Below are 11,870 nucleotides of genomic sequence, written 5' to 3' on the forward strand. Positions count from 1 at the left end.
AAAAATCATTGTCTTGCTGTAGGTGAAGCCCCATCCAATGAGTTTGCAATGAGGCGCTTTCCTGAACCTGAGCTGATACGATGTTTCTGTACACCTCAGAATTCACAGTGCTCCGGCCACCAGCAGTTCTCAGTGAAGATGAGGGAGCCAGTACCTGTCAGATGAGGTGTCATGCTTTGGATCAAGTCTAGCTACTGAAAGCTCTCTTATACCTGTACTGATGAACAAATTAAACAAACCTTTGTAATCACACACATGCGCGTGCACACACACACACACACACACACACACACACACACACACACACACACACACACACACACACACCTGTGAAGTAAGCTTTATTTACATCTGAGAATGTACACTTTAACCACATGAAGTGTTTGAGTATTAAAAATATATTAAAAATAATGCCTTTGACCCAAACATCATAGAGGACAGAGTTTTTAACACTAACACAACATGTATCACATATGAAGTACAGTTTATTGTAATGATATATGATATATAAAATACAGCTTATTGTAATGATATATGATATATAAAGTAGAGTTTATTGTAATGATATATGATATATGAAGGAGTTTATAGTAATGAAATGATTTAAGTGCAGTGAGTTTCTTACCCTCTGAGTGCTCACCGTTCTGACCATTAGAGGGAGACTGTAAACAAGAAATTACAACAATCCACTGATTCACCAATATATAATATCAACATATTGTGTGTGTGTGTGTGTGTGTGTGAGAGAGAGATAAAGATAGGGTCAGAGAGAGAGAGAGAGAGAGAGAGAGAGAGAGAGAGAGAGAGAGAGAGAGAGAGACCTTATTTAGTAGCAGTGAGCTGTCATGGGAGGTCAGACTGAGTGAACAGCACGGCCCAAAACACTCCTCACTGAGCAGAGACAGGTGAGACTGTACACACACACACACACACACACACACACACACACACACACACACACACACACACACACACAAACACACACACATGATAAGGGAATCTGAGATAATCATATAATTAGTAAGTAAGTACATTTTATTTATATAGCATGTTTCACACAGCAAAGCTGACCAAAGTGCTGAACAGAGTAACGAAAATAAAAATAGAAATCAGAATAAAACCAAATAAAAACTGACAATAGACAATAGTAAAAATTTGATTAAAATGCCTCGGAGAAGAGATGTTTTAAGCCTCTTTTTAAAAGTGGTAATAGAAGGTGCGAGGCGGATGTCCAGTGGTAATTGATTCCATAGACGAGGGGCAGCAACTGAAAAAGCTCTATCCCCCTGAGTTTTTAACTGGGAATGAGGGACATGCAAAAGAAACCTATCAGAAGATCTTAGAAGTCTGTTAGATGAATGTGGTGTAAGAAGATCCTCGAGATAGGAAGGAGCTTGATTATTAAGAGTTTTAAAAACAAAGATCAGAATCTTAAACTGAATCCTAAAACGGACCGGGAGCCAGTGAAGCGATGCTAAAATTGGGGTGACACGATCAAACTTCTTTGCCCTGGTCAACAGCCTTGCAGCTGCATTCTGAACCATCTGGAGACGAGCCAGAGACGACTGAGGAAGACCGAGTACAATACATTACAATAATCTAAGTGCGAGGTGATAAAAGCATGAATAACCTTCTCCAAATCTTTGAAAGACAAAAATGTTTAGAGTTTTTTAATAATCCATAGTGGATAAAAACTATTCCTCACAACCGAATTTATTTGCTTGGGTAAGCATAATTCTGAGTCCAGAATGATGCCAAGGTTCCTAACCTTGGAAGAAATTGAGGGGAAGTGGTTATGAAGCTCATTAATGAGACCTTCTCTCAATCTCAGGGGTCAAAAACAATTATATCAGTTTTGTCTTCATTAAGTTCGAGGAAATCATTTGTTAACCATTTTTTAATGTCGTCCAGACAGTCCAACAATGGCTGAATGAAGTCACCAGCTTTCAATGGAATGTACAACTGGGTATCATCAGCATATAAATGAAAAGAGACATTGTGTGCCGTAATAATATTCCCCAACGGCCGCATATATAAGTTAAAAAGATGTGGGCCCAGAATGGAGCCTTGAGGAACACCACTAATAATAGGAGCGGTAGATGAGGAGAAATTACTAAACACTACCGAAAAGGACCTGTCCTTAAGATATGAGCTGAACCATTATGGGGCGGTTCCCTTGATGCCAAACAGGTGCTCTAAGCACCAAAGAAGTATGCTATGATCTACAGTATCAAAGGCAGCTATAAGATTGGTAACTTGGATTAATAATTGAATTTATCGAGGTGAATAAAATCTTAGGTCTATGATGGTGTGTAGTGATTAAATCAGAGAAATACCTAGATCTAGCCGACGGTGCTGCATTCTTAAAATTAAACAAACAATCTTTAAAAAATTATCATGCTAATTAACAGCAAAATAGGTACTACTATACTACTATGTAGTCAGTATCTACTTCCGGTGATGAATTTTTTTTGCACTGTTTTTTTTTTTATTTTTTGCACTGTTTTTTTGCACTGTGTGTGTGTGTGTGTGTGTGTGTGTGTGTGTGTGTGTGTGTGTGTGTGTGTTAACTTACCCCGTGACTGCAGTGCTGTGAGTGTGTGTGTTCCTGCTCATGGTTCTTGTCCTTCTCTCTCTCCAGCTCTCTGTGCAGCTGTTCCACTCGGCCCTGCAGCTCGGTGATGCATTTACGCAGACGGTTCTTATCCAGCAGACAGTCTGTGAACTCCAGCTGCAGACTGTCCCGACTGCGCAGAGCCTAACACACACACACACACACACACACACACACACACACACACACACCAAGCTCAGAGGTGAACAGAGGGGCCTACCCCCCCCCCCCCCCCCCCCCCCCCGGTTTTTTTTGCTGGTGTTTTTGCTGGTCAATCACAAGAATAAACAGTAAAAATAACCAACACCGGTGTCCTGTCAGTAGACTTATTTATTTATTTATTTTAACCAAATTTATAACAACTTAGTGCCATGACCCAGACAGCACACTAACACTTGTCACGAGTCCCCCTTTATGCAGCGCGCTGTGGAGCATGTGAGCGCGCGTGCACGAGCAGGTGCGCGAGGACCTTGTGGACAATGGTGACATTTCTACACGTGCATTTGTTTATATTTCTGTCATGTCTCCTCCCCGTTCTGTCATTGGCTATTGTTTCATGTGTGTCTGAATCGTCCTCAGCCGTCAGCCATTACGAGGCTGATTATGTCCGCATGTATACCGCGCGCCTCCCAGCACATGATGCGGAATATTGAATGAGTTATAGTAGATTAGTTTCGGGTCCTTACGAGAAAGAACCACAGTCAGGCCATAGTTTCATGTTTAGATTCATAGTCAAAGTTCATGTCATGTTTAGATTCATAGTCAAAGTTCATGTCATGTTTAGGTTCGGTTAAGTTCACGCTGGTTTCTCCGCTACCAGTCCCTCGCTGTAGTTTGTTTCATGTTTGGTATATCGACCCTGTATCCCGTGACCACAACTTTGATTCCTGCCTTGCCTCGTTTACGCCTGTTTGCCGATCGTCTGAACTTCGCATGTTACCGGATTACGTTTGTGGATTACTGTTTGGATTTACCTGCCTGTGTGTCTCTCAATAAAACTGTTCACACTGCGCTTGCATCCTACCTTATTTCTGTTACGTCACGAATCGTGACAACACCTCTCCACTGAGCTATAGAATTAATGAAGGAAGGAACATGGAGGAGAAAACATCATATTGGAGAGAAACAGTGAGCATTTGGACTGCAGACAGGAATCTAAACACCACTTCCACAGACCTGGTAGAGTCCTGAAATACCTGATACCTGACTTCCTTCATCCTGAAATTGAAATTAAATTTAATCTCTCTCTCTCTCTCTCTCTCTCTCTCTCTCTCTCTCTCTCTCTCTCTCTCTGTGTGTGTGTGTGTGTGTGTGTGTGTTAGTTACCTGGTCTCGCTCTCTCTCCAGGTCCATGATTTGGTTGAAGTAAGACAAACTCTTCTTCTGCTCCTCCTCCCAGTCCAACTGCAGAGTCCGCAACTTCAACTGTAACTGCTCATACTGAGTCTCCAACTGACACCACACACACACATCATAATAATAATTATAATAATAGCCTTTAATAATTTCCTTATTAAACTATGTTTTAATCAAATGTTTAATTAAATTTTTTATTTTAGAATTTATTGTCTTTAGCACTTTAATTAAAACTTTTATTCCTTTAATGCTTTTTGTCTTAATCTTTTAACTTCTTTTAAGAATCTTTTAAGCACTCTGAATTGCCTTTCTGTATGAAATGTGTTAAATGAATAAACTCGCCCATTCACTAGCCAATAAATTTGCAATGATATCATGGACAACCTCTAGGTGGCACTGGTGCATCAAAATCAGTGCAACCTTAGCATTTAAAAAATGTGTTGTAATGTGTTTGTATTCTGCATTTTCATCATGATAAATAACAATCCTGTGAAATGAGTCACAGTCAAAACTGGTGCAAGAAAAATGATGCTTAAAAACATTATTTTATTTCCAGCTGAGATTACACTTGTACTCGTATATCGCTTGGTACAAATCGCAGTGTTCGTTTCCTCACCTTTTCTCTAACCGTCTCAGCACTCTCCAACTCCCCCTGAAGTCTGATAATGGTACTGCAGAGCTCCTTCCTCTGTTCTGCTGCTTCCCTCTGGTCCTGATGAAGAATATCCAGCAGTGCCTGAATGCACACACACATACACACACACACTGAAACCTAGGCCTTAATACATTTATAGGTTATATGTCCATAAATGTATGAAATTTCTTCACCTGTGTACCAGTGATGCGCTGTCTCAGCGAATCTGTGTGTTGCAGTACCACCTTCTGACCAGCAGGGGCACCACACACACTCACACACACTCCACTCCGCACTGTGACAGACCCTGAGTGGGCAGAGTCTCCATGAGCACTTTTCTCTGCCTCCTTTAGTCTGTTTTTCAGTTGCTCTATCTGAAATACAGAGGAAGAGTCAGTAGTTGTGACCACACCCCCTTGTCTACTGTGGACCAATCATTTCACTGGAGATTTAGATATTCAGGTTTTGTCACACTCTGCACAGTCATATCAGTGTGTTAGTGAGTAAAGGTCTTTCTTTTTCAGAATATGAGGTGATTTTCTGTTTCTTACCAGAGACCAGAATGTGATTTTAGAAAACATGATCACAGTTCATGTTGGAAGAAGAACAAAGTACTTTTGATGTTCTTAATTTGTTTGGATTTCTTTTCTTTTTTTTTCTTTCTTAAAAGGTCTCATTCTATAATATATTCATTATGTGAGTGAAGTGATTTTAGTCAATATGCCACAAGGACCACATTGCTGATTAGTACCTGGACAGAATTTTTGTTGTTGTTGGTTTGTGTTTGTTTGTGTGTGTGTGTGTGTGTGTGTGTGTGTGTGTGTGTGTGTGAGAGTGTGTTACCTGTGACAGTAATTCTCTCTCTCGGGTGGACACGTTACGTTGTTCTTCTAGAGCTCGTGAATATTTTACTGCCTGTTCCAAAAGTCTTTCCTTCAGCCGACCCAACTCCCTCGCTCCTGCCTCACAGTCCTGCCTCAACCTGTCTCTCACACACCACACACATACACACACAACACAAAAGAGGCTGAGATAATACCTGGGAAGGTACTTTGCATTTAAGTTTTAACATAGAAGCTCTGGAATGTCTGTAAATTATATAATAATAACAGTCAGAGTGTTGATCTTGTTCACGTCAGTTGAATAACACTGATATACAGTACATCAGGCTACAGTGCATCAGTCCCAAGTACGTATAACATAGCCAGTTTATGATACATCCATGTGGATCAGTCCTGGATAAGATACATCAATCTAGGCTATAGTTTACGATGTTTCAGCCCAGGCTACAATTTTTGAACCGATTTTATGATTTCTCATTCCCCTTTCACAGGCTCTCAAACTAGTTTACGACGTGTCAGTCTGGTTTGTGAGGGACTAATCCGGCATATGAGGAATCAGTCAAATCATCCAGCCTATCCCAGGGGACTCAGAGCACAAGGAGGGGGACACCCTGGCTGACGGGAGGTTTAGGGGGTGGCCCATCGCAGGGCACAATCACACACACTCTCACACACTGGACAATGGACAATTTTGAAATCAGCCTAAAATGCAAGTCTTTGGTGTGGGGAAGGAAACCAGAGTACCCAGAGGAAACCCCAGAACCACTAGGCCACTGTAAACCCAAGGCTAATATTTATTAATCCCAGTTACAGGGTATCAGTCTGAATAATGATGTTTCAGGTTTATGATTTATCAATCACATTTATGATGTTTCAACCTGGTTTAGCGTGTATCAGTCTGGGCTACAGTAAAACTAATTCAGCCTCAAAAGTGCTTTCACACACACACATATGTGTGTGTGTGTGTGTGTGTGTGTGTGTGTGTGTGTGTGTGTACCTCTCTAGCTGGCTGTGCTCCTGTCTGAGTTCCTGGTTTTTCCTTTCTGCTCGGCTGCGTTCGTCCTCAGCTACACGGCAGCGTTGCGAGAGTTGCCGCTCGCACATGCGACTGTTACGCAACTGATCTCGCAACTTTCGCACCTCTAACAGCAGGAACTGGGTCAGACCTTCATGACCTTCCTCATCTACACAAACACACAAAACTTTACCATTTTGGATAAGACAGTAAGATATAAATTTACATATACACAGATCCACAGCCACACACACACTCACACACACACACACACATGCAAACACACATATGCACACACACACACACACACACACACACACACACACACACCGAGCATCATGGAGCAGCGCTGCATGGCCTGCTGGCCTGTCAGTTGTGTGTACTGTTCAGGATGGTAAAACTCTAGAGATTCCATGAATGCCTGCAGTCCACGCTGACCACGCCCCCTCAGGATATCCAATAAACGACCTGCAAGGACACACACACATACACACACACACACACACACACACACACACACCCCGATCAAATCACTCCAAATGCTCTTATTTCAGAAATACAGAGTGAGAAATTACACAAAGATGGGACAGGGGCAGTGATGTGATGATCATTTGGGGCAGTAAGACCTGGGGCAGTAAGATGGGATTGGGGCAGTAAGGTGATGGTTAATATAAATTGGAACAGTAGAGGAAGTAAGGTGAGGGGCAGTAAGGTGAGGCAGGGTCAGTAGGGACAATTTGAAGGACAGTAAGGTGGAAGCAGTTGGGGTCAACAAAGTGAAGTGGGGCAGTTTGTGGCAGTAACATGAAGGAGAGATGGATCAGTTAGGTGAGGTGGGGGGATAGTATGGGGCAGTTGTTGCTCTGACCAGCCTTCTGGATACAGAGAGAAAGCTGTGTTGAGTTGAGCAGTAGAGGTCCGTAAGGCAAGGGAGAGAGGAGGCATTAGGGTGGCAGTAAGTTAAGGGACAGAGGGAGAATTAAGTTGAAGGGGTTGAGGGGGTGGCAGTAAGATGAGGGTGAGAGAGAGCAGTAATTCGAGGAAGAGAGGGGGTGGGGCAGTAAGTTATGGTGGGTACAGAAGGGGGAAGGAAAGTGAAGGAGAGAGGGTGGCAGTAAGATGAGGTGGGGACAATTAGGGGCAGTAAGGTGAGGGTGAGAGGGAGCAATATGTTATGTATGAAGACAGGTAGGGCAGTAAGATGGGGGGTGAGGACAGTAGGGGCAGTAAGGCGAGGAAGAGGGGAAGCAGTAAGATGAGGAAGAGAGGAGGGCTGTATGGAGCAGTCATTTCTCTGACCAGCCTTGCTGATGCATAGATGAATTTGTGTGGAGTTGAGAAGCAGGGGGAAGGAAGGTGAGAGAGATGGGGGCAGTAAGGTGAGAGAAAGGGGGGGCAGTAAGGTGAGAGGGGCTGTATGGGGCAGTTGTTGCTCTCACCAGCCTTGCTGATGCGTAGGGGAAGTTGTGTGGAGTTCAGCACTTCATCCTCATCCTGCTCATCGATGACTTTACACTGACGCAGATATGGTGTAAGTTTAGCTGGGTTCAGGATTCGAGTCAGTTTGTGCCGCACCCCCTCCACACGTTCCCACAATTCCTCACACACCTCCTCACTCCATGGAAACTCCTCAGGGGGAATGTCACACTGTCCCGCCCACTCACTCCCACCTGCACCAACAGAGAGTCAGAGTGAGGGTAAAATCGGAGATGAAGTGAAGCCACAGCAGAATTATAAACATGTTCCTGCGTGTCCAGGTGTTAAACACGGCAGTAATTTACTGTGAAGAGCAGATGTTACGTTCTGTGTATTTTCTGTTAAAACAGTTCTGTACTCATCCAAGAGTTTTATTCACGATCTGCTCATACTGAACATTCTGCCCCCCCCCCACGCTCCTCCCCACACACACACTGTACACCTGTACACTGTACTGATTTTTAATGACACTACCCGAAGATTCTCTCTGTCGTCCCAGGGAGTTTTTCTTCATCACTTTTACCTCTGTATTGTTCATTAGAGATCTAAATCCACATCTGAATTTCTATAAAGCTGTTGTAAATAAAATGAAGATTGTCTATTGTAAACAGCTGTTGTTTAAATAAAATGAAGGAGCCTCCAGTGTCAGCACAGTATGCACTGTGACATACTGAAGCAGATCATGATCAGTATGCAGTATTCCAGCATGATTACGACCCCAAACACACCTCCAAGACGACCACTGCCTTACTAAAGAAGCTGAGGATGAAGGTGATGGACTGGCCACGCATGTCTCCAGACCTAAACCCTATTGAGCCTCTGTGGGGCATCCTCAAACGGAAGGTGGAGGAGCACAAGGTCTCGAACATCTACCAGCGCCGTGATGTGGTCATGGAGGAGTGGAAGAGGACTCCAGTGGAACCTGTGAAGCTCTGGTGAACTCCATGCCCAAGAGGGTTAACGCAGTGCTGGAGAATAATGATGGCCATACAAAATATTGACACTTTGGGCCCAATTTGGACATTTTCACTTAGGGGTGTACTCACTTTTGTTGCCAGCGGTTTAGACATTAATGGCTGTGTGTTGAGTTATTTTGAGGGGACAGAAAATTTACACTGTTACACAAGCTGTACACTCACTACTTTACATTGTAGCAAAGTGTCATTTCTTCAGTGTTGTCACATGAAAAGATATGATCAAATATTTACACAAATGTGAGGGATGCACTCACTTTTGTGAGATACTGTATATATATATATATATATATATATATAGGTAGGTAGGTAGATAGATCAATAGATAGATAGATAGATAGATAGATAGATAGATAGATAGATAGATAGATAGATGATATAACCAATACTCAGTATCCACTATTCTCAGTTTCTGTATCCTGTGGGTTTTCCCCATGATCTCATAATGTAAAGATGGTGTGTATGTGTGTGTGTGTGTGTGTGAGAGAGAGAGAGAGAGAGAGAGAGAGAGAGAGAGAGAGAAGGAGAACTCGGTGGGTTTCGCCTGCTCAATTAACCAGAAGTCCCCAAAAGAAGAATGGTCCAGGTGTGTGTCAGTGGTGAGGAATGTAAACATGGCTGTCTGAGGCTGGATTACTCACTGCCTGATAAACATCAGAGAGAGATGGAGAAAGGAGAATAAAGAGAGAGAGAGAGAGAGCTACGTATATATTTACACTTCTCTAACGCTGCACATGGTCTTAGCACGCAAACACTGAGCATGTTTTTATGTCAGAGTTGTGACACTTGTCCATCTCACACAGTGTAACATCATTTATGTAAAATAATTTATTATTATTTATTATTAGTACATCATTACACTTAATACTCACATCTACCTTCTCTCTCTCAGAACATTCAGTACTGCACTTCAAGAGTTAATTATGCTGAAGGACCTGACAGCAGAGGATCCAAAAACATTACACTATGTTACTATTAAAGTTTCACAATGTTATTGTTAATGTTTTAAAATATAATTTTATATATAATAATTGTAGCATTTAAATTTCTTTTATTATTTGCCTTACTTTTATGGGAACATGAATTTTACATTACTTTTGTATTATTTTTTATCATCATAATTGTATTTTTTAAATAAACTATTTATTTGATATGTTATATATTATTTTTAAAAAATTTTTTCGGCCTATTGTATAATTTATTAGCATATTTATAGAAGGGGTGTATTTATTTATAATCGCACTATCCAGTGTCACCCAGATGAGGACGAGTTCCCTTCTGAGTCCGGTTCCTCTCAAGGTTTCACCTCTGGCTGCTCATTAGAGATAAATTCATACATTGATAATTTATATATTTCTGTATGTCCACTGTTAAAAGCGCTACACACATAAAACTGAACTGAATTGAATTATTATCTTCCAATTGAATTATTTTATTTTTTCTACCCATTTGTTTTTCTTTATTTCTTGATTGTACTTCACACTGTAAAGCACTTTGATCTGTATGTTAAAGGTGTTATATAAATAAAGTTTATTTATTTACCTGTGTTCCTCTGACTGCACTAAACTGTCAGAGAGATAAAAGATGCTACGTTTATATATTTCCTGCATTTGGACAAAAGTCCACACACACACACACACACACACACACACACACACACACAAAATATATGACATTTCTGATGATTAAATTACAGTAGAAACATCTGTAAAAACTCTCCTAAATGTTTACATCTTTAGTCGTGTGAAGATCTAAAACTTCAAATATGCTAAGAATGCACATAAGCGCCTGTGTTTAAGCCCCGCCTCCTCACCAGTCTTTGTGTTAGTGAAATGACTGAGCAGGTCAGAACAGAGCGCTTGGCCACATCCAAAATCACACCCACTCTCTTCACTACTTGCACACTTTCCAGATGTTAAAGACTGGGGTAAACACCTGGCTCTCAGAGTGATGAAAAACACCAGTACTGAAATAATTACATTAACAGGATTAGAGTTAACTCAACATTGTAATAGACAGGTCAGTACTAGAAAAGGACCCAAAGCTTAAGAACCTCTTGAGAGAAGTCTGAACCCTTGCAGTGTTGAATTAATAAGGAATAGTCATTAACACCTGCAGTGCTGCAGTGTCTATTTGTGTCCAGCTGTGTATACAGTGTTAACTCTGGATGTAACTGAATATAAATATAAATGTAGGTGTTAATTCTACAGTGTAAAGCTCAGCTAAACATTACATGTTTACATACACACTAATTAATCAAACACTGTAGTGTTAAGCCTATACATTAGATGTTAATTCCACACTGTACCTGAACACTTTCAGTGTTAATAACAATCTAACATGACTAATGAGAATAACTATAACCGAGTCCTTATTACAGTAAACACCATCAATACACCAACACCACAGCAGAATTAACACCTACTGTCCTTAATAATCACCTGTACAGTGAACTATTACACTGTTTAATTAACAATTACTGTATGATTAGACGGAATCAAATAAACACTCAGCGTTCAGCAGCTCAGGTGTTAAAACTCAGGTGTTAGTTCAGTACAGTACAGTAGGTGTTAATGTAACACTGAATTAATTTAATACTTTAATATTGTAAATGTTAAGAAATGCAGTAGATGTGAATGTAAGACTAGAGATTGAGAGTTTTAATCCAGCAGAGTAAAGTGTTAATAAAGTGTTAGAAAAGTGTTAGTAAAGTTTTTGGAACATGTTAAAAAGGTTAGGAAGTGATAATAAAGTTTTAATAATGTTAGGAAAGTGTTAAAAGGTTAGGAAAGTGTTAATGAGGTGTTAATAAATTAAAGTGTTAATAGAGGTGTAAGTGTTAAAAACTAAACATGGTTATGAAGCTCAGTGTTCAGCTCTTACCGCTCATCGTCCTGGCTGTAGGAGAAAAACTATCCTGTCTAATGAAAGAAAGAGGTGTGGAGCTGCACTACACACA

At 41.0% G+C, this 11,870-nt stretch overlaps 1 protein-coding gene across 4 annotated transcripts in view; it reads right to left on the reverse strand.

Annotated features, from left to right (window-relative positions):
- Positions 1-11,870, reverse strand: part of zmp:0000000896 (caspase recruitment domain-containing protein 10) — a 23,122-nt gene extending 11,252 nt beyond the window's left edge. For 2 of the 4 annotated variants that reach the window (XM_053684023.1, XM_053684022.1), the window contains exons 1-11: positions 8,689-8,821; positions 7,901-8,131; positions 6,792-6,929; positions 6,444-6,630; positions 5,448-5,586; positions 4,799-4,978; positions 4,587-4,706; positions 3,941-4,066; positions 2,576-2,758; positions 822-911; positions 626-662 (exon numbers count right to left, since the gene is read on the reverse strand). In XM_053684023.1, the coding sequence (XP_053539998.1) occupies positions 626-662; positions 822-911; positions 2,576-2,758; positions 3,941-4,066; positions 4,587-4,706; positions 4,799-4,978; positions 5,448-5,586; positions 6,444-6,630; positions 6,792-6,929; positions 7,901-8,131; positions 8,689-8,806 (1,549 nt within the window). In that variant the 5' untranslated portion in view covers positions 8,807-8,821. Of the gene's footprint in view, positions 1-625; positions 663-821; positions 912-2,575; positions 2,759-3,940; positions 4,067-4,586; positions 4,707-4,798; positions 4,979-5,447; positions 5,587-6,443; positions 6,631-6,791; positions 6,930-7,900; positions 8,132-8,688; positions 8,866-11,794 lie in introns of those variants that run through there. The other 2 variants (XR_008397253.1, XM_053684024.1) reach the window with 2 other exon arrangements.

The sequence above is a fragment of the Ictalurus punctatus genome, chromosome 12 (genome assembly GCF_001660625.3).
Source record: "Ictalurus punctatus breed USDA103 chromosome 12, Coco_2.0, whole genome shotgun sequence".
Classification (NCBI taxonomy): Eukaryota; Metazoa; Chordata; class Actinopteri; order Siluriformes; family Ictaluridae; genus Ictalurus; species Ictalurus punctatus.